Source organism: Macrobrachium nipponense, chromosome 12, assembly GCF_015104395.2.
Source record: "Macrobrachium nipponense isolate FS-2020 chromosome 12, ASM1510439v2, whole genome shotgun sequence".
In the NCBI taxonomy this organism is placed as follows: domain Eukaryota; kingdom Metazoa; phylum Arthropoda; class Malacostraca; order Decapoda; family Palaemonidae; genus Macrobrachium; species Macrobrachium nipponense.
Window position 1 is genome coordinate 44,207,130 of NC_087205.1, and position 23,865 is coordinate 44,230,994.

Genomic DNA, 23,865 nt, shown 5'->3' on the forward strand with positions numbered 1-23,865 from the left:
CTGGAATATATAGGGTTCAAGATCAACAGGACCAAGTCCCGATTGGCCCCAGAATCCAAGTTCCAGTGGCTAGGTATCCATTGGGGCTTGGATTCACACAATCTTTCCATTCCATCAGGGAAGGGGAAGGAGACTGCCAAGGCAACAAGCCAATTTTTAAAATGCAAAAAGGCTTCGAGAAGGAATCAGGAGACGATCCTAGGCTCGCTCCAGTTTGCCTCAGTCACAGACGTTCTGTTGAAAGCCAAGCTCAAGGACATCAATCGAGTTCAAAGGCCAATGCCAAGTGTCGCGACAAGTTCGGCTGGGTACCTCTGATTCTCAAGAAACGTCTACGTCCATGGGCAATGGCCGAAAATCTAGCCAAAGAGTTACAGTTGCAGTTCCCTCCCCCGTCCCTACTGATACATATGGACGCATCACTGACAGGTTGGGGAGGTTATTCACAGCACGAGAAGGTTCACATCAACATCCTGGAAGCTATGGCAGTGTTTCTGACCTTAAAGAAGCTCTGTCCTCCGGAGAAGACTCATATCAGGTTGGTTCTCGACAGTGCGGTAGTGGTACACTGTATGAACAGAGGTGGTTCAAAGTCAAGTCATGTGAACCATGTGATGATAGCAATTTTTTCTCTAGCTGACAAGAACACCTGGCATCTATCGGCTACCCATCTGGCAGGAGTCCACAATGTAGTAGCAGACGCACTGTCCCGGTCAGTCCCCCTGGAGTCAGAATGGTCACTGGACCAGGAATCCTTCAAGAGGGTTTGCAGGAGAGTACCGGGTTTGGAAGTAGATCTGTTCGCTACAGGGGGAAACCACAAGCTGCCTTGTTACGTAGCCCCAAATATGGACCCTCTGGCATACGCTACGGACGCCCTGAGTATAGATTGGAACCAGTGGAGGAAGGTTTATTTATTCCCTCCAGTGAACCTTCTCCTGAAGGTGTTACACAAGTTGAAATCCTTCAAAGGTCAGGCGGCTCTCATAGTTCGTTACTGGCCTAAGAGCAATTGGTTTCCCCTTCTCCTGGAACTAGGTCTTCGTCCTCACCCCCTCCCGGACTTGAGGCTGTCGCAACAAGTTCAAACGGTGACTGTGTTCGATTCCTCAGGTCTTCACAAAACCCTATCTTTATGGATTTCATGAAGTTTGCAGGTAGGAGAGTAGGGGACATTGATCCACAGAACATTTTGTTCTTGGAGTCAGACAAAAGAGAATCTACACTTCGCCAGTATGATTCAGCTGTTAAACAATTGTCTACATTTCTCAGGGAATCAAATGTCAAAGTAATGACAATGAACGTGGCTATAACCTTCTTCAGGACTTCATTCGAACAAGGCTTGGCAGTTGCCACAATAACAACCACTAAGTCAGCTCTGAAAAAGATTTTTCTTCTCGGGTTTGGTATAAATCTAACTGAGTCTTATTTCACCTCAATCCCAAGGGCATGTGCACGCCTGCGGCCCATTCACAGGCCGTCATCAGTGTCATGGTTTCTTAACGATGTTCTCAGGTTAGACTCTAAAACAGACAACTTCAAATTTGATTGCCAAACCCTTTTGCGTAAGGCACTGTTTTTATTAGGTCTGGCTTCAGGTGCCAGAATATCGGAGATATCATCTTTATCTAGAGGCCAAGGGCATATAGAATTCCTTTCCTCGGGTGACGTGTTGCTTTCACCAAATAAATACTTTATGGCTAAGAATGAGAACCCTTTGGTAAGGTGGTCCCCATGGAAGGTTGTTCCGCTTCCGCAAGATCCATCTTTATGTCCTGTTAAAACTCTTAAGGACTATTTATCTAGAACATCTACCTTTTCCGTAGGCCCCCCCTTTTCATGTGGGGCGGCGGTGGTACCATATCTCTAAAGGGCATTAGGCAGCAGTTTTTGTATTTTATCAAGAAAGCCAGCCCAAGGTAATCTCCCAAGGTGTGTGGTATTCGGGCTATAGCAACTTCTGTAAATTTCTTCAAATATATGAACTTTGATGATCTGAAGAAGTATATTGGTTGGAAGTCGCACTGGGTTTTCCAAAAGCATTACCTTAAGTCTTTGGAGGATCTTAAATATCATGCAATAGCTGTAGGGAGATCAGTGTCTCCTGCTACAACATCAATATAGTACTGTCCTTGTGTCATATGAATATTTTCCATTATGCCAGCATTATTAACATTCTACCTACCTCAGCAAATGTCTTTGTTATTAGAATTGGTGTATGGTGTTATTTATACAATTTAATATTCTATTTCATTTCAGAGTGATGTAGCTTGGTGTTTCTCTGGTACAATTTCACGGGAGCAACACGGCTGAGCCCAGAAAAGGGATTTTGACGTAGGAAAAATCTATTTCTGGGCGAGGAAGCTGTGTCGCCCAGTGAAATCCCCCCTGGTTCCCTGGTTCCCCCCCCCCCCCCGCTGTGCACCAAGCTTCATTGCTATCGATAAGTATGACATCACAGACGCCTTCAACGGGGTAGCTAGGTGTGACCTATGGGTCGGCTCCCCGTACTTAGGGTCTTTTGATGAGGAAAAGGCTAATTGGAGGGGTTGCTGTGGTAGTGTTTAACACTCGCCCCAGTTTTATACCGACACCTTTTATATAGGTGAGCGAGTCAGAGGCTTCTGACATGTCCAATTTAGCAGTTCTCTGGTATTATAGCAATATTTTACTAGAAATAGTGCTAAAGCAGACACATTTCACTGGGCGACACGGCTTCCTCGCCCAGAAATAGATTTTTCCTATGTCAAAATCCCTTAACTTTGACCCTTTCAAACCCAAAATTGACATAAGATGGTACATCAAGAGTCCTCAAAAGTTAAAATGACCATAATTGCTTTTAGAACTTTTCTTACCTTCCATACAGAAGTTGGACTAATTTTTATTATTTAATTTTCTGTCAATTCACAAAGGTCTCTATCAAATACTACTCCCTTTCCATAACTGAAATTCATATGTGGTCTAATTTCTTTTATCATGTCGTTTTCCTCAATTTTCTTTAGTGTGAGCATATAAGATTGGGTTTATGATTTGGCGTGAATAAGGACACTGCCTTTACCAAATCTTGATATGTTACCCATATCAATACCGCCAACCTTTCTTTAGGATGTACAGTAGTGCCTCAGGTTACAAAATTAATCCATTCCGAAGCGGCCTTGGTAACCTGATTTTTTCGTATCTAGAACTACGTTTTACATGTAAATTTTATAATAAAGCTAAATTGACCAATAAACAATGAAATACAACAATTTGGACCATTTAATACCTAACCTAACCATGAGTACTTGTACATAAAGTGTATTAGTGTACAGGGGACAAGAAATACTGTACGTACATGTACGTACGTATGTGTAAAATGTGGAACCTTACCTTTCGAAATGGGGCGATGTCCAAAAGTGGTGACAGAAGAGGAGGACAAATGGCAGAAAATATGAACACTTAACTTTAAGAAACACATTAAAAAATGACAGAAAACATTAAAAAATGGCAGAAAACATTTAACACTAAACTTTACGAAACACATTAACAAATGGCAGAAAATATTAACACTTCTTGATTATCTCCATCTTTGTCTCCATAGAAAGCATCCTCTTCTTTCCATGAACTTCAGCAACATTCTTGGGACCCATGGCTAATAACGTAAGTACTAATTAAGTTCACACACAACACGATAAAGTAACTTACAGTACAACGAAAGAGAAATCACTAACACAAATTTACGTTAACAAACGAAATCTATGTGAACGAATGAATTCCAGGTGTTTACGATAATGCTGCCACAAAAAATGGTCAAGGAATGCCTTTACATAGAGGCATGATGGGACAGATGGTGACCAATAGGAGAGCAGGATCTTACGGCGGTGACTAGCATCAGGAACCAATGGGAGAGCGGGAGGATGGTGGTGAGTCTACTGAGTTGGCAGCGGGCGAGTTTTAAAATTGTTCTCGGCAGCCCAGGCGAATCTCGGACTTTACCTTTTCGCAACCTGAACTATTTTCATTTACAGAAGCAAAAAAATCTTCGTCTTTGCCTTCGTAACCTGGATTTTTCGTACGTAGGGACTTTCATATGTAGGGGTATGACTGTATTTGCTAAACTTGTAATAGTTGTAATTTTCCTCCCTAGTAGACACTACCATCCACATGGGAGGTTTCGGAGTTCTCTCAACAGTATCGTTATCCTCCAAAATTGGTTGTGTTACCCTTACCCATTGAGATGGTCTATAAATGTCCATGTTTTTAGAGGTCTTGTCACACAATGCTCCTTTGACAGCTGAACTGCTGATTTTGATATTATAGGTAATATTGCTGCTGGCCTTGAGTGCAGTTTCATGTTTCTCAAGTCACCCATGCTACCCATTTTTCTAAATTTTCATCAAAATTCATTCTTACTTCTATAATTTTACCATAGACAGCAAATGAGAGAGAGTTTTGTAACCACATTCCCTGGGAATGTGCTTTGCGTGTAATATCTTCAAATTATCCACTGTGTTCCCACAATGGCTTCCCTTCAACTTGTGATGACTACCCTGTGAGGTAACACCACCACTGGTGCATTCCACATCCACAGTCAAGTTCATGCCATAGGTCTTTATCTGTGCCAAATTATCATCAAAGGTTCCAGGGGTACCAGAATCCTTAAGGTCAATAAGGAGTCTGTTTGAGTCTTCCAGCACCAAACTGCTTTGAGGCAAAATTGTAGCAGATGCAAGTGGGGGCTACAGTTCCTAGAACTCATCCATTAGACTGCCAAACAGGTCTCTCTTGTGGGATAGAAAAACCTGAAAAGTCAGAGAGTCCAGAATTCTGTCCAATTACAGAATCTTCTGTGTTGGGAATAATTGGGACTTTCTGACAGTGATCAATATTCACAGTTCTTGAATTAAATGAAGAAGTTTCTTCAAGTCCTCCTTGTACTGTGTCTCTGAGGATGATCAGAGAAGCCAGTCGTCGAGGTATAAAGACACATTGATTCTGAGAAGGTGAAGCCATTTGCCAAGAGGGGCACCTCACGAATACCTAAAGGGCCAACACTAGGCCGAAGCAAAGTGCCCTCAGTTGAAAAACTTTGCCTCAGAAGACAAAGCAAAGTAGTTTCCTTGACTCTGGATGAATGGGGATGTGGAAGCAAGCATCCTCCATATCCAAAGTCACCATCCAGTCTCCTTGGTGTAGAGAGGACATGACTGAGGCACTGGCTTCCATATGAAATTTTGTCTTGACAACGAAGAAATTCAGGGCCCTGACGTCGAGGACTGGTCACCAGCCTCCCAATGACTTGGTGACTATGAAGAGTTGGTTGTAAAACTGTTCTGAGCTGTGGTATATAACACCTCTTCTACTGTCTCCTTTTGGATAAGAGCTTCTACCTCCTGGGAGAGGGCCAAATGCCTCTCGGATCCTACCGAGTATGCTGTTAAATCTATCAGACATAACTCGGATCCTACCGAGTATGCTGTTAAATCTATCAGACATAGCTAACAGCAGCTTCTCTTTGAGAGGAACCGAATACCCATCTCTCAACACCTGGACCACCCAGGGTTCTGCCCTTCTGCAGCTGTATCCCTCCAAAAATGAAGGAGCCTGGCACCAACTAGGGCATGGAGGACAGGCAGATCACTTCTTAGTAGCTGGCTTGATGGACATTTTCTTGACTGGTCTAGAGGAAGTTCCCAAGTTAGTCCTTGGTCTCGACTGCAGTCTTGGTCTTCCCCCTTGAAAGGGCTGTGACTGCAAAGGGGAGAAAGACTTGGAAGAAGAGGCAATGGGTTCCTTAGGTTGTCTCATTGTTGCATAACAGGTCTGTGGTGGACTTTCTCTGCAAGTCCGAGAGGACTTCTTTCACTGTGTCTTGTGGGAAAAAGATGTACCTTGCCAAATAGTTCTAATTTCTGGGTAGTGGTGACCCCCTTGGTAGTAAAAGAGCACCAGAGCTCTCTCTTCTTCAGTATCTCAATCTAGAAAAGGGAGGCTAGCTCATAGGATCCATCCCTTACTGTCTTGTCTGCACAGGACAGCACTCCAAGTCAATCAGAAGCAAGGTCTTCTGCAAGAGCAGGGAAATTCTCGATTTCCTTGTCAAAGCGCCAACAGTCCTGTCAAGAAATCTAAAATTTTCCAAGACTTTGAAAAGATTCTTTACTAAATGGTCACATTCGGGGGATGAAATGATCTTTGCCAAAGCAAATGCCAAGTGCCTCGAAGAATTCACTAACCTGGAGAAGTCCCCCTGGGAGGAGGCAGACTCCCAAGGATGGAGCTTCTCCAGTAGCGCAAGATCTATATCTTGTCTTGAGAAGCTTTGAAGGTGGAAATAATGCAAATGAAACTTTTCCTTGTTCCCTCTTATTGGCCAGCTACTCTTCAGCATCTCAAAGAACATTTTTAGAAGACAAAGAGAGAACCATCTTGGGAAGTCTGACTCTATCAGATGCACATTTCCTCATGAGGAAAGTAGAGGCTGGACAAGCTGGAGTGGCAGGCACAAAGTAGTCAGGAAAGTTTGACAAGAACTTCAACAATGAAGCATAAGCTGAAGAGGGAGCTGTCTCTTGTTCTATTGCTTCTTCTTCCGATGAAATCGGGAACAGCAAACTATCTTTACTCTGAGAGGTTGAGGGTTTCTTCCTAAGAAAAACCATCAACTCCTCTAGCAGACAATTAGGAGGCACAAACAATGAATCTTCATGAACAGAAGAAGGAGACACAGGCAGTTGGTGTGCTGATTCTAGCGCTGAGCGTCCCACTACTGGCACCTGGCGGCCCGCAGTGGGTGCCAAGAGGTCTGAGGCAGGCGCTGAGAGGACAGGTGTGGGTGCCGAGCGGTCAGGTACGGGCACAAACAGCCTCCTCCTCAGGAATCAAAACACTATCACTAGGCACTGCACTGTCACTTTTGAGAGATGACCTCTCCACAAAAGACCTGAAAGAAGTTCCTAACTCCATTATCACATTAGAGAGAAAATTGAACTTCTTGTCAAACTTAGAATCGAGACTGGAAATGGTGTCAGGATTAGAAGCATGGGTACCTGGAATCGGAGTCACAGGTAAAGGTGTAGGAAGGCTAAGGATTGGGGACACGATAGGAGAACCCTCTACAGAAGCCCTACTTTTAGCCCTGAGAGCTGCTTTCCTCTTCCTATCCCTAGTTAGCTTATCTAAATGCGATTTCACAGCTTTCCACTTGCTCTCATCCTAATCCTAACACTCTGGACATGTTAATTCCCTTGAACATTCCTGCCCCCTACACTTGATGCATTTGGTGTGAGAATCATTAGACAATTTGGTTAGTCTAGTTTTACACCTTTCTACACAATATTTAATGCTAGAAGAGCTGGAGTCCAACATAATGAATTAATAATAGCTAATTATGCTAATCACCACAAAAATGAGCTGAGTACATCATCAAGATACCAGAAAATATCCAAGAAAATGACGAATGATGACTGCAGTTTTGTACCTATCTTTCCCACAAGTGGGTAGGTCCTATTCACCAAACCTTGTGATAGTGGCACCACGGCAAAATTTGAATTTTTGACTGCCATGGTAGGAAGCTTTTAGCTATATGTAATTGCTTAGTAAAGTACATATGTAAAATTGCCAATTTTTGCTTTATCATCAATCTGTCGGAATGGAACCCCCACTGATAACTGGGGACTGCCTGTACATTGGCCTGGGTATTGTACAGAATGAGCATGGTGTCCTACTTCACCAAAATGAGTACAGTGGTCCCCCCATATTTGCAGGGATGCATACCAGACCCCCTGCAAATAGCTAGAACCCACGAATAGTTGGAACCCCTATACTACAAACACTTAAAATGGCCTATTTTCCTAGTTAAAACTCAAGAAAATCCCCTAAAAATGTTTATACCTGGTTTTTTATTAGTTTTATCACAAAAAGTGCATTTTAGTATGAAATAAATAAAAAACCAGGAATTTGTGGATATTTCTCATAGAAAAATACTGCAAATTTGCAAACTTCTCCCGAATAATGGGTGGATATGTTCCTGAGAGAAATCGGCGAATGCTTGAGTCCACAAATCCGGGGGCCCTACTGTATTGTAAACCTCTGGAATCAATAAATGTAAGTGCTGAGAAAAGATTAAAAAAGAATATGTATGCAGTGTGATGAAGAAGAGAAGGAGAATTTAATAAGAATATGGAGTGTGAGGAATAGGAGAATTTTAGGCATCTAGTAGGCCAACTAGGATGGTTATATACTAACTCAATATAATATATTGGAACTTGGCTGTAAAATAATCCTACGGTAAAAGATCTTATAGAGCCAAATAAATGTCTAAGAAAAGCCTGTACCTTTGAGAGCTATATGGGTGACAGTTTTAAGTACTACTATAAGTTGGTTGTGTTCAGTAATGCTTCTTATGCCAATCTCCCTGATGGATTTAGTAGTGCTTGGGGTTATGTCATTTTTCTAGTAGGTGAAAATGGAGATAGTTGTCCTTTATACTGGGATTCAAAGAAAATAAAGTTTGTAAAAACCCCTCTTGCAGCATATCTATTGCCGAGGCAATAGATATGGCATACTATCTTGGATACATGTCTCAAATACTATTATGTATATGATGGAAGGAAATCTCCCTGTGGAACTCTATGTGGATAAATGTTCCCTTTATGAAAATGTATACTCAGTTAAAAATGTTTAAGGTAGAGATTAAGAATTGATATAGCTGTTCTCAAAGAACTGGTTCAGAATAGAGAGTTCTAGATATTTTGGGTGGATTCAAAAGCACAGTTGGCTGATATATGTTGGCATAAAAGGGGGTACTATATACTTTGAGAATAGCTCAAGTATTTAAGATCGTATCTTTGGAATCGTAAACAGATTTTATAAATAGGTAATTTCTTTTAATGCCATGTAATGTTTATTACTTTGAATATATTATTTTTGTTTCCTTTTAACACAGAATATGTTAACTCTGTTCAGAATATTTATGCATGATGCTTTGCTTCGTGTCATCATTTGTTTATGTTATGAAGGAGGACCGACATAGGCACTTGGTGGATCGGATCTCCGAGATAAGTAAAGTTAATTTCTTATGTGTGCCTTTGATTTCTCCTGCACACTGGTCTACACAATCAGCAAAAACCAGACCTATTCACATGAAATAAGAGTGAAAATCAACGGATGCAACATTTCCACTCGATGATCAGACACATTTATACATTAAAAACAGTATTTCCATGAAATGGAGTGGAGAAAAAAAGGAGCAAAAGTGGTGTTTATACCACATACTGAATATCACCTATGGAAGAAAAGCTTTCAGTGAAAGAGTAGATGTAAATAAATCATCATTTGCCTGGAATGGGATGATAAAAGGCAGCAAATGGGCAAAGTTGTTCTGCATAACTATGAGACTGAATTACACACCACTGCAGAATAAATACACAGACGTCTGACCCATATTATTATCATTATTATGTCAGCTTAATGAAACTTGTGCAGGATCAGAAGCTTAAAAAACAAGCAGGCAAATACCCCCCCCCCCCCCCCCCCCCCCCCCCCCCCCCCCCCCCCCCCCCCCCCCCCCCCCCCCCCCCCCCCCAACACATAAGCCTAATCACTACAGTTGCCAAACCCGCCCTCAGTCACACTTTCTTTTTTACACTACAGAATACAAGCAGGACAATTGACCTACCTACACACAGAACAAAAAAACACAAACACATGTACTCATCAACTCCAGAAACTCCAGGCTATGCTGTGCTGTCTGCCGGTTGAGGTCACGGAGATACCAACAACAACCACCAAGAACCACAACCCACAACCCAACAACAACACAACACCCAAGGACTACAACCCAACAACTTAACAACACAACCACCAAGGAACGCAACCACAACCTAACAACACAGCAAACAACCATGGAACACAACCACAACCTACATATAACAACAAAAACTCAACAACACAAAAGACCACCGCACAAACAACAAAAAATCACAACAGCACAGGCACAACAACTCTAAGCAAACAACACTAACTTTACAACAACTAAATAATAAACAAAAACACACAACTCGCCTGAATATCAATGCCTTCAACCAAGTGCTCCCGACACTACTGACTGTCACAGGCTCTAACCCAAGACTGACTAAAAAGACTCACTCAAAACACAGAACTCTGATCTCTAACAGCACCAGCAGACAACTCAGAACTCACCAACAGCCAATCCAATCGTTAACTACCCATCCAGCAATTACCCCCCCCTCTCTCTCTCTCTCTCTCTCTCTCTCTCTCTCTCTCTCTCTCTCTCTCTCTCTCTCTCTCTCTCTCTCTCTCTCTCTCACAGACAGATGTCAAATGGAACACCATAACTCCTCCATAAAACCACAGTCACAGTCTCACAACTCTCCCAAACTATCTGTTGTTAAATGAGGTGAAAGTTTATTAAGGTACAAGTTATAAATTTAGACAGTCAAGTAGTACCAATTAGAATTTAGAGAGTCAAGTAGTAAAAATTAGAATGAATAGCTGAAAGGTAAAAATCACAAAGCAATGCACTACAGCCCAAGAGGCATACAGAAGAATTCTTAGTACCATCTAAACTTTTAGTGTGCCACACAAGGTACAATATTGGTAAGCGGTACCTCTCTACAGGGAGATGACTAGGGACAATTCAAACTTTCGGTTAACTTGCCATGGCACAAACTACCACTAAAACACCTCAATAATGTTTCTTTTACAAATCTTTAAACCATTTGTGAAAATACCCTGATATGAGAACAATAACTTACAGGAGGTGCATATTGTGGACCCCATAACTGTTGCATTTGTTGCTCTAGCCGTGCAATTTCCTCGCGATGTTCTTTAAGTTTACGTTCCTCTTCTTCACGATCTCTCTGGAGCGTGGTAATTTCATGCAAGACTCTTGAAGAAACCTGAAATTGATGGAATGATTTTCAACAGACATAACACTTTGAAGTAAAACATTAAGATAACAAATGAAACCTGCCGCTCCAAGAGCAACCAATATGCAGTAAATGTGGCTCCTTGAACTTCGCAGTTCCAGAGGTACTTTACTCCTCACATAGTTGGACTGTGGAATAGCCTCTCCCAAAGAATATCATGCAATTGGAACTGCAGAAGTTCAAGCGAAGGTGCAATACATTACTACCCTGATACTATTCTCCTTGCAATTTAATAAATGTTTATTTATTTGTTAACTTATTAATTTTTTTACTTTTTGAATAAGTGGTATCTCTTCCTTCTGTATTTGTCGTTATCTCCTCTTACTACTTCCTAATGAACACCATATTCTTTGGAAGCTGGAATTTCAAGTCAAAGGCCCCTGTAGGCTTCTTCCATATGAATAGGTTTCATCTTCTGAATAATAATAATAATAATAATAATAATAATATATACAGCGGAACCTCGACATACAAAAGTCCCAACTTACGAAAAATTCAAGTTACGAAAGCAAACACAGAGATTTTTTTGCCTCTACATACGAAAATAATTCAGGTTATGAAAGGGTGTTACTGCAAAGTCCCGAGATTCGCCTGGACCACTGAGAACAATTTTAAAACTCGCGCGCCGCCAACTGAGTAGGCTCGCCACCATCCTCCCGCTCTCCCATTGGTTCCTGATGCTAGTCACCGCCGTAAGATCCTGCTCTCCTATTGGTCAGCATCTCTCCCATCATGGTCTACGTAAAGGCATAGCACGCCGAATTCATTCGTAATATATACGATTTTGTTTGTTAACTTAAATTCGTGTTAGTGATTTCGCTTTGTACTTTATCGTGTTGTGTGAGAACTTTAGTACATAACTTAATTACGTACATATAGTCAAGGGTCCCAAGAAAGTTGCTGAAGTTCAGGGAAAGAAGAGGTTGCTTTCTATGGAGACAAAAATAGAGATTATCAAGAAGTAAGAGGCTGGCATGTGGTTGAGTGTGATCGCTAAGGAATACGGCCAAAATCCGTCGACGATAGGCACCATCCTTAAGCAGAAGGATGTCATCAAAGCAGCTACACCTTCCAAGGGCGTGCCTACTTTGTCCAACAAGAGGAGCATCATGCACGATGAGATGGAGAGGCTGCTTCTTGTATGGATAAAAGACAAAGAAATTCCTGGCGATACGATAACCGAGATGGCAATCTGCCACAAGGCCAGCACTATTTTCGGCGATTTGATTGCCCAGGCTGAAGACGACGGAGAAGGGACATCGACGCCAACCCCGGACTTCAAGGCTTCTCGTGGGTGGTTTGGAAAATTCCGGAAACGGACTGGTATCCATTCAGTGGTGCGGCATGGGGAGGTGGCCAGCTCGGACACGAAAGCAGCCGAAGCCTTTATTAAGACGTTCGACAAGATGACGATCAACAAAGGCTACAGTTCTCAGCAAGTCTTCAACTGTGATGAGACTGGCCTTTTTTTGGAAAAAAAATGCCTCGTCGGACGTACATCACTGAGGAAGAGAAGAAGCTACCCGGGCATAAGCCTATGAAAGACAGGCTTACGCTCGCACTTTGTTCGAACGCCAGTGGGGATTGCAAGGTGAAGCCCCTACTTGTCTATTATTCGGAGACTCCTCGAGCCTTCAAGGCCCACAAAGCGCTAAAGGAGAAGCTTCCAGTGATGTGGAGGGCTAATGCAAAAGTCTGGGTAACAAGACTTTTGTTTACCGAGTGGGTAAATCTGTGTTTCGGCCCGACAGTGAAGAAATTCTTGGAAGAGAAGCGCCTCCCTATGAAATGTCTGATGGTGTTGGACAATGCCCCTCCCCACCCTCCTGGCCTTGAGGAAGATATCCTAGCGGCGTATTCCTTTGTCAAGGTTCTTTATCTTCCGCTTAACACCACCCCGCTCCTCCAGCCCATGGACCAGCAAGTGATATCAAACTTCAAGAAGTTGTATACGAAACATCTTTTCAAGAGATGTTTCGACATCACCGATACCAAAAACCTCACCTTGCGTGAATTTTGGAAGGAGCATTTTGATATCATGATATGCATCTGACTCATCTATCAAGCTTGGCAGGAGGTTTCGAGGCAAACCTTGCATTCTTCGTGGAGGAAACTCTGGCCTGATGCTGTATCCGCCCAAGACTTCGAGGGATTCGACATGGGCGAAGCTGATGCAGATTCAGAAACAGTTGACGATTCTGAAAATGTTAACAACCAGATCTTGACGAGATCGTTGCACTCGGCAAGTCCATGGGGTTGGTTGTCGACGAGGACGATATCAATGACCTTCTCGAAGAGCACCAAGAGGAGCTTACGACAGATGACCTGAAGGAGTTGGAGGCCATGCAACATAACGTTGTTCAAGAAGAGTTCTCTAGCAGTGGCGAGGAGGAAGACGACCCTATGACAACGGCAGAAATTAAGGATGCTCTAGCTGCTTTTCATGAGGTGCAATCATCTGTAGAAAAGAGACACCCCCAAAAGGCTTACACAGGTCGTGTGCTTGCGCAGTTCGATGACGTTTGCCCGAGTTGTTTCAGGAACATTGTGAAAAGCAGGGAGAAGCAATCTTCCTTGGATAGTTATTTTTTAAAGAGGCCTTTAGTAAAGTAAGCAAACAGGAAGATCCAAGTGAAACTACAAAAAAACAGAAAGTTGAAAGTGGTGAAGAAATTGAAATTTTGTAAAAAAAAAAAAAAAAAAAAAGTAAATAAAAAATAAAAAAATAAATTAAAAAAGAAATTTAATTTTAAGTTTTTGTAAAGTTAAGTGTTAACGTTTTCTGCCATTTGTTAATGTGTTACGTAAAGTTTAGTGTTAGTGTTTCCTGTCCTTTTTTAATGTGTTTCGTAAAGTTCAGTGTTCAAGTTTTCTGCCATTTGTCCTCCTCCTCTGTCGCCACTTTCGGAGATCGCCTCACTCGAAAGGTAAGGTTCCACATTTTACTACATACGTACGTATGTACGTACAGTATTTCTTGTACCATGTACAGTACACTAATACACTTTATTTACAGGTATGTAGTACATATTAGTAGTATATGTAGTTTATGTTAGGTATTGAATGGCCCAAATTGTTGTATTTCATTGTTTGTTGGTCAATTTAGCTTTATTATAAAATTTACTGGGGTGTTTTTGTAGGGCTTGGAACGAATTAGGCAATTTACATGTAAAATGTGGTTAAAGATAAGAAAAAATCAGGTTACGAAGGCCGCCTCGGAACGGATTAATTTCGTATCCTGAGGTACTACTGTATTACACATGAAGGGACACATTTAGCACTTAATGCATAGGCATATGCTGTATTGCTGTCCCATGAAAGAAAGGATTGAGTTTGCTGTGGAAATTTCCCGAACAGAAACTTTGTGTGTGTTACGGCCTCTGAGAGAGAGGTCCGCTTCAGGTTCGATATGAAATAATAAAAAAAGAATATTTCAACACCAAAAGTTGAAACTGGGGATACGAATATAGAAAGAAACACTAACACAACAAAGGTTTATTTACAAGCTTACTAACATAGGTAAATGCAGAATGGTATCTCTATTTACATAAAAAGATAGAATCTTACACTGCATCTACTGGGGGAACAGTGAGGCAATTTAAATACTTGCTAGTCAATTTGGCAATTCGAAGTAGTGGCTTCACAAAAGGAAAATGGTGATTGCAAACGTCCTCTTGACTCCGTATTGCAGAAAATAGTCAACTTGTAAGGCAGGAACTCCCCAAAACCTCTAGCAGGACCTTTTCTTCTCTGAAGTCTGCTCGACGTCGAGATAACACGGTAGTCCACTCCTGAAGACGACTAGACCAGGATCCAACCAACTCTTCTTCTGATCCTTCGGCGGTTCCTTTTTCTCTTATCTCTCTCGGATGATCTCTGCAGCTGCTGATCTCTCACTGATAATCTGATCTGTGGCTCTTACTGAGGATATCTCTCTGTGACTAACTGGTGTCTCTCTTTTACGATCTCTGCTCTCTCCTGTTCGTCCGTCGTATTTATACGGCACTCTGGGGGCGGAGCCTACGGCGAACGTCACAGACTCCCGAGATTTCTAGAAATTCTTAGATGAATCTAGACGAGGTATTGCATCAGAAATCGCGGCGTTTCTCACGTCAAGACGGCGCCCAATGAGTTCCACAACACTCCTGCCGATTCTAGAACCATCATGATAACAGGCACCTCCAACACAATGCGCTAATGCCTCCTTGCTGCCGAACTTCTTGAAAATGCATTCTCCTTTCCTTTATCTTTCTTTGCTAGGAAGCCATTACGTACCATCACACGCCCCCCAAAAGAGAAAAAAAATGAAATCAACTGATTTTATTTTTTTCCTAAAGAGAAACAAGAATTAAATAGCGGGGAAACAGTTCTGCATAAAGCTTTAATGCTTCTTCATTCACTCAACCACTCGTGCCAATATAGAAAACGGTCATTAGGCTACTCATTCTGAAAACTCTAGCTATTAGCTATCACATTATCCTTCTCTCTTACTTTTTCCGTTTTCTGAACTCTGCTCAAAACTTTGAAAGACTGACACCTCTTGCGTTTTTCTCAAAACTAATTTCTCTTTCTGGGACACAATTACCAAGGGCACGGGTGGCGGCCAAGGTACAGGGCGTTCTTTATAATTCTGAAGCAAATGTACATTCATTGCCTTAGCTCTACTCTTACCCACATTAATTCTATAATGTTTATTTCCCCTCTTCTCTAAAATTGAAAAAGGACCTTCGAACTTATAAGGTAAAAAGGGACTTTCTCTCGAGACTAGTACTAAAACTTTATCTCTTACGCACAAACTTCTCTCTTCTGCTCTAAGATCATGCTTTCCTTCAGTTCCCCCTTGACTTCCGTTCGGGCTTCTGTTCTCCTTCGCTAGTTGCCAACCAACTCTTAGATTGTTTTTATAATACACAAGATTAGTTATGCAAGCATCTCTACCCTTACCTCTAGGCAAAGTTCCGACCATATTGATAAATACATTCTCAAAAGATTCGCCTACTGAAGGAACATTACACAACGGAACTCTGGGAATTACTTGAATCGGTTTCCCGGCAATTTGATGTTCATGACAGCTTAAAGCATATCTCTTCACGCCATTTTTCATCTTAGGCCAAAAGTACACTTGAAAGTTTTATTTACTCCCAAATGTCCTTGCTCATCATGTGCTAACTTCAAAAATAGCTCACGAAGCTTCCTAGGAACTACTAATTCTTCTGTGATTCCCCCTTCACTACCTGACTTAGGACAAACATGACACGAAACTTCGTCCTTTACACAAAAAGTTTCCTTACACACATCATTGAGATCATCATCAAGCTCACATTAAAAAATTTGGGTTAGAGTCTCATCCTCTCTCTGCAACTTGACTAGCTCATCCTTATCCAAAATGTTAGAGCCTAATTCATCACCGTAACTAGGACTAGATACAGGTACATTTACAACGTTACTCTCGACAGCTACGCCTTCCCCTTGGCTATCACTGTCAACGATAGAGTTAGATCTCTCAGCCACACTCATGCCAAGATCTACCTCGCTACCTCTATCACACTTGTTCGAATCCACGAACTTACTCACGTTCGAATCCACGAACTTACTCACGTTCGAATCCACGAACTTACTCACGTTCCAATCCACGAACTAACACTCATTCGAATCCATGAACTTACTCACATTCGAATCCACGAACTTACTTTCGTTCGAATCCATGAACTCACTCTCGTTCGAATCCACGAACAAATTATGACCGTAGTCTATGTCTGTATCTAAACCCGACCTAGTTACTACCATTTCAGGCACTGGAATATTCCTCACAACAGGATTCACATTCTTGGATAAAGCTAAGTCATTACTGACAATAATGTCAACGCCTTTGACGGGCAAACTGTCCACAACTGCAAGTTTTACTTCTCCTGACACTACCTGACTTTCTAAATTCAACTTCAACAAAGGACAAAGAACACAAGTGTTAGGAAATCCACCTAACATGACTTTCTCTTCCATATTGATTTCTGCCCTGTTCGGCACACACACTTTTCTAATCAGTGAGACAGCAGCCCCTGTGTCTCGAAGCAAGACTACTTCTCTCGAATCTACTCCTCCAAGAGAGGAAACTACGCCTTCTGACAGAAATTCACCAAAAATTTTCCTAGTTTCTCTCATCACATCATTCCTACTTGACGAAAGGTTAACTAGAGATACTGGTTTCTTACCGTCCTTCCTTTCTACTGCACAATTTCTCACTAAATGCCCTTTCCCATTACATCGGAAACACGTTAATTCTGAGCCACTAGATGCCACCTTACTCTTACAAACCTTAGATGTATGACCAGGTTTTCCGCATGTATAACAGGAATAGTCACTTTTACTCGCATTGCTATTACTAGGACTGAAACCTTTACTGTTTTGTACTCTACCAGACGAAGGATCATTTTCTTTCTTACTAACACTCAAATTATGAGTTAGACTATATTCGTCAGCTAGCCTAGTTGCTCCTGCAAAAGATACTTCTCGCCTATCCTCAATATAAAGCTTAATCTCAGGGGATAAGTTATCTTTGAAGTTTTCTAACAACACTAAGTTCTTCAAACTATCAAAATCCTCAACCTTAGCAGAAGTTAACCAATCAAAAAACAGCCTTTCTAACTTCTTACCGTATTCTACATACGTAATATTTTCATCCTTTCTCAAATTTCTAAATTTCTTACGGTATGCCTCTGGTACTAGCCTATACGCGCTAAGAACAGTTTCTTTCATGATATCGTAATTATCACATTCCTCCTTAGACATGCAACTATACACAGTAAGTGCCCTACCACTCAAAACTGACTGCAAATATAGTACACGTTTCTTTAGGAGAATCTACTCGTTCCATTAACTTCTCAAAGCACATGAAATATGTCATAACATCTTCCTCATCAAACTTTGGTACTAATTTTAGCACTGCACTCATACCTAATCTATCAGTTTCGTTTCCATTCTCGCCTGTCCGACTGTTACGAGTACTTTCCCTTAACCGAGCAATTTCCAACTCATGCATACGCTCTTTCTCTCTCTCTTCCTGCTGCATTACAAACATTTCTCTCTCTTGCTGCATTTTCATTGCTTCTCTCGCTTGCTGCACTTCCCTCTCAGCTGCTCTTTCCTCTCTCTCATACCTTTCTCTTTCTTTCTTCTCAACATATTCACGGAGATTATTCCCCTCTAGACCCAGAAGCTTGCCTGACTCAATAAACTCTTTCACCATCTCACTCATCCTGGTTCTTTCTATATTTACCCTGTTTCAAACTGTTAAAGTGTTGATAGCCTAAGCAAGGTCGCCACAATGTTACGGTGTCAAAATATCCTGGCCAAAGGTCGACACAATGTTACGGTGTTGAAATATCCTGGCCAAAGGTCGACACAATGTTACGGCCTCTGAGAGAGAAGTCCACTTCAGGTTCGATATGAAATAAAAAAAAATATTTCAACAACAACAGTTGAAACTGGGGATACGAATATAGAAAGAAACACTAACACAACAAAGGTTTATTTACAAGCTTACAAACATAGGTAAATGCAGAATGGTATCTCCTATTTACATAAAAAGATAGAATCTTACACAGCATGTACTGGGGGAACAGTGAGGCAATTCAAATACTTGCTAGTCAATTTGGCAATTCGAAGCAGTGGCTTCACAAAAGGAAAACGGTGATTGCAGACGTCCTCTTGACTCCGTATTGCAGAAAATAGTCAACTTGTAAGGCAGGAACCTTTTCTTCTCTGAAGTCTGCTCGACGTCGAGAGAACACGGTAGTCCACTCCTGAAGACGACTAGACCAGTATCCAACCAACTCTTCTTCTGATCCTTCGGCGGTTCCTTTTTCTCTTATCTCTCTCGGATGATCTCTGCAGCTGCTGATCTCTCACTGATAATCTGAACTGTGGCTCTTACTGAGGATATCTCTCTGTGACTAACTGGTGTCTCTCTTTTACGATCTCTGCTCTCTCCTGTTCGTCAGTCGTATTTATACGGTACTCTGGGGGCGGAGCCTACGGCGAACGTCACAGACTCCCGAGATTTCTAGAAATTCTTAGATGAATCTAGACGAGGTATTGCATCAGAAATCGTGGCGTTTCTCACGTCAAGACGGCGCCCGACGAGTTCCACAACACTCCTGCTGATTCTAGAACCATCATGATAACAGGCACCTCCAACACAATGCGCTAACGCCTTCTTGCTGCCGAACTTCTCGAAAATGCGTTCTCCTTTCCTTTATCTTTCTTTGCTAGGAAGCCATTACCATCACAGTGTGCAAGTTTGTTCCAATGAGCAGAACCAGTGAAAGATAGATTTTATCTTTGAGACAGGGCATTCCCCTACCAAGGAAATTCTAGAATGCAGAAAACCTGTTCTTTTGGGGATTTCCTAAATATTAAATAAGCGATGAGTGATGTCACAAACTCTTCCTGTGTAATGAACTCATTATGTGTCAGTGACGTCATTTACAGGGGGTGTGGCGTACGAGAATGTTCGTTCATTTGTATGCTACGTTTCACCCTTCCTGAGGGTTTCCCATAGAATTTTTGTGCACTATCTGTCCAACCTTACGAGCACAAATGGGGGGTGGCATGAGAGACCACAAGAGAAACTAAACATGGTCATGGAGTAGTAAGTGATTTTTTTTTTTGCTGATCTTTTTTTTTCCCAGTGTTTGGATCCTTTCAACCTTCTCCATTATGTGCAGATGCAGTGAACCCTTTTGTTTCATATTTTATTTGATAATTATGTATAATGCATATTAATGAGGGTTATATCTTCTATGACAGGAACTTTGTCGGCCTTTGTGCACCGAATAATTACCAGTTCTGATAAGCCCTTGTTGTGTATTATGAAATGAAGAGAATATTTTATACTGTGTGACTTTTTAATTTGTGGAACACATATGCCTGGGTTTGAAGAGAAGTGTCTCATTCTCTGTTCACTTGTGGGTTTATTTCAGTTAGCTAGGTCCTGTTTAAAACCAGTCCATTTTCTATGACTGAGCTCACTGAGGAAACTTTGATTCACTTATGGTTTGTTTAATCTAGTTTTTCTATGATAGCTACTCTTGCTTAACCTTTGAATAAAATCTATTTTCGTAGTTAAGTTTAATTCAGTACCTAAACTAATTTTTGCAGTTGCCTTGCGCGTTGGTTAGAGATTTTCAGGTCGACTACTCTACTGGTTGCAATGTATAAGGAAAACTTGATCCCTTAACACATAGTATACTGAAAGAAGACCTTCATTAATACAGGTTTTATTGAAAATATGACAAATTTTTAATCAATACAGGAGGCCCTCGGTTAGCGGCAGGGGTTCCGTTCCTGGCCACCGACGCCAAGCGATTTTCGACGCTGAGCGATTTTAAAGCCTACGGCCGCCACACACCTTCTTTCGAAACTCTAGACCAGTCAAAGGCGCCGTAATCCCACAACGGCGCAATAAGTAAAATTATATTTATGCAGTACGTATAGTACTATAGAATTTACTGTACAGTACATGTGGGTGTCTAGAGTATGTAAAGATATATTAAAGTTTATACAGTGTACAGGTAGCTGTAGTGTTCAGGTTACGATCATTAGTCTTACGATAGTCCGATTTTATGAGAGATCAAATTACAATGGCCTAACTTTATCCATCTTCTAGTTACATAAGTTCAATAACAGCAAAAGAGAATGATGAAGGTATGGTTTTAACGTTATACTCGTTGCGTGAACGTGTACAGCCGTGAACAACCGAATGACAAACGACTTTTTTTTTTCTAAGTACAACCGAACTGGATAACATCTGTTTGGCTTGTATTTTGATCATCGTACTACAGTGCAACATTACCGTATTTGTTATAAATGGCGTTATGTATAGAATAGAACTGAGATATCTTAATGTAATAACTTTAATCGCTATAGATCAGAAATCAATATAGATTAAAGATCAATCGGGAAATATACCGTAAAATTTAAACCTAGTTATAACTGAAGCTGAGAAAACCGTTCAAGCTGCTAATGACTATTATCGTACATTGGCAACAAGGATAAAACTGCAGTAAACGTCTGCCATCACACACAACTGTAGATAAAATTGGGATAAAATCATTTTAATCAAAACTACTGTGCTTGAAAGAACACATTTTACTGTTGGTTTCACGCCGATATAAGATAAATAACGTAAAGTTCGTATTACGATGATATAAAGGATTATTGCGAACGGAATCACGTAATTTTTTACGCCATAAACATGCCGCCAACGTAATCTGTTAACGAAAAAAAAAAAAAAAATAGTAGTTCACATCACCAACGAGACATATTCAATAAATATTTCCACCTAAAAACACGCTGTATAAGGAAAAATAACTTTGTCTCATATAAGTCAAGTATATAGATATTCGTTTATGCTAACTAGAAGCAAGACCATTCGCTCAGAATTGCGTTATGGTGAAACAATCTCGTATTCATCAGCTGATTTCAAACCACAACATTGGCCGCTCCGCGGAATACGGGCTTAAGTTTGCCGTAGTATTTTGAAATACAATAATATGAGAATGCATACAATATTCTTGGATACAGTGAAATAATGTATAACTTTTTAAAGGATTTATGGAAAAGATGCATAATTAATAAAATAACACAATGCATTTTTCGGAACTGGCGGACAAGATTGATTGATTGATTGAGAGTTATCTGGCGTCACAACTACCAGGGTCACCGACGCCGAATACTAAATGTGATCTTTTAACTTTTATAATATATTATACAACATTCAAAATAACTATCTTTATGAGAGATATATAAATTTGATTTAAAAAAATAAATAAAAATTTTCTGATAAAAAATATAAATAATATTCCGAAAAACAAAAAGGAATTGTGATTGCATCACATTAAACAGTTTAAAACTATTAAATAGAAAAAAAATGTATATACTACGACAGCACAGCTGTCAGATATATTTGAGAAGACCAGCTTCTTTGATAAAAGAGATAATGTTATTAATACATGCGCTTTCTCCCAACAGTTTTGCCATGCTATAATTACCCCCTGCTCCACTACTATAGAACCTAAAAAAACGAGTTCCTAAGTTCCACCAGACTGGACACTCAACCAGCAAATGCCTAACGGTTAGTGGAACTAAGCAATCGTCACAGAAGGGCTCATTCTCCCCATCCATCAGATAGCCATGAGTTAAACGCGTATGGCCAATACGTAATCTACACAATACAATCTCCCACTTCCTTGGTATTAGGTCATATTTCCAAGGGTGTGTCTGACTAGTAATTTCTTTCATTTTATTGGGGCCTACTCTGTCCCACTGAAGTACCCATAACTGCTGGATGGATTTCCATATATCATAGAATGTATCTCGATATGGAACAGGGCATTTTCTCGGTACCAAAGTTTGCGCTGCTGATTTGGCTAGCTTGTCTGGCCTCTTCATTTCCCGATATGTTCACATGGGCGGGAACCCAACAAAATGAAACAATGCTGCCTCTATTTTGGTGCAAAAAAATCCACTGCAAGATCTTCAACACCAAGGGATGATCAGTATTAAAGACTTCCAGGGACTGTAGGGCACTTTTGGAGTCACAAAATATTGTATAGCTTACAAACTGGGAGTGTTGTAATATGTTCCAGTGCTATGAGGATGCCATACAATTCAGCTGTAAAGTTTGAGGCAATAGAAGGAAGTGCACCTCTTCGGTTAAAAGATTCGCTAAAAACCCCATATCCAACGCCAGCATTGGACTTAGAGCCATCAGTAAATATAAAACTTGTATCTACATGCTCTAAAAATATGGACCTCATTTCCTCATCAGATTTATCCCTCTTTGCTCCACTGAAGTACCTGCAGAATTTCACATCCGGGGTAACCTCCAGACAGGAGTACTGGGATACACAAAGGGGATAATGGGAAATTTTTTAATATTCGTATCCTCTAAAATATTTTTAATTCTATAGCTAAAAGGAGTGGGATACCTTGGATGACTTTCATAAAAACCGTTAAAAATATTTCTACTTGCCACAGCAAATGCCAGAGATTTGGGGAGTCTTTGCACTCTAAACCAGTACCGAAGTAATGATGACTGGCGATAGAGTTCAAGGGCATCTCTCTCCTGCAATCCACTAGCATACTATGTATTGGGACGACCGGAAAGCCCCTGTGGGCTATACGAATACCTGAATGATGCACCGAATCTAAAATTCTCAGGTTTAGATGAGGAGGCTGAAGAATAAACTTACAACCCTATATACAGCTTTGACAAGATTAGGGATTTATGAAGCTTTAGTAAAACAGATTTCTATCAGCTCCCCAACTGGTGTGAGAAAGCACCTTCAAGATGTGTAGAGCTTCTAGGCTCTTTGCTTTTATATGTTTGATATGGGGGACCCAAGTCAACCTACTGTCAAAAAATAAAAACTAGGGCCTAAGAAGCGTGCTTGTTCTACACATGGGATTCTACGGCCATACAAATATAGGTCTGGATCAGGATGCACTCCCCTGATCCGACAGAAGTGGAACAGTTAGTAGTTTTTGCTTACAGATATTTTAAAACCCTGTTTCTCAGCCCAACTTACTATTTTATTTATTGTTAATTGTAGCTTTCTTTCTGCTACAGTCATCCGGGTGGCAGCAAAGGATATTGACAAGTCATCCACAAACAGTGTCTTTAAAACCTCTCTTGGAATGACAGCTGCAACACTGTTTATGGCCAGAGCAAAAAGTGTTACACTGAGAACACTACCCTGGGGAACACCTTCATTCTTGGCACTTTTTCTCTGATAAAGTACTGCCAACTTTAACTTTAAATACCTACGATGTAAAAAGGATTTCACAAATAAAGGTAATTTGCCTCGTAGACCACTATTATGCATAGTCTTCAGAATCCCATGTCTCCAAGCAGTGGTCATATGCCTTTTCTATA

The 23,865-nt window shown here is 40.9% G+C and overlaps 1 protein-coding gene across 1 annotated transcript in view; it reads right to left on the bottom strand.

Annotated features, from left to right (window-relative positions):
* The window catches only part of LOC135224789 (trichoplein keratin filament-binding protein-like), a 276,218-nt gene that overhangs the window by 32,559 nt on the left and 219,794 nt on the right, over positions 1–23,865 (bottom strand). The window contains exon 14 of the mRNA XM_064264114.1: positions 10,758–10,901. Coding sequence (XP_064120184.1) covers positions 10,758–10,901 — 144 coding nt within the window. The remainder of the gene's footprint in view (positions 1–10,757; positions 10,902–23,865) is intronic.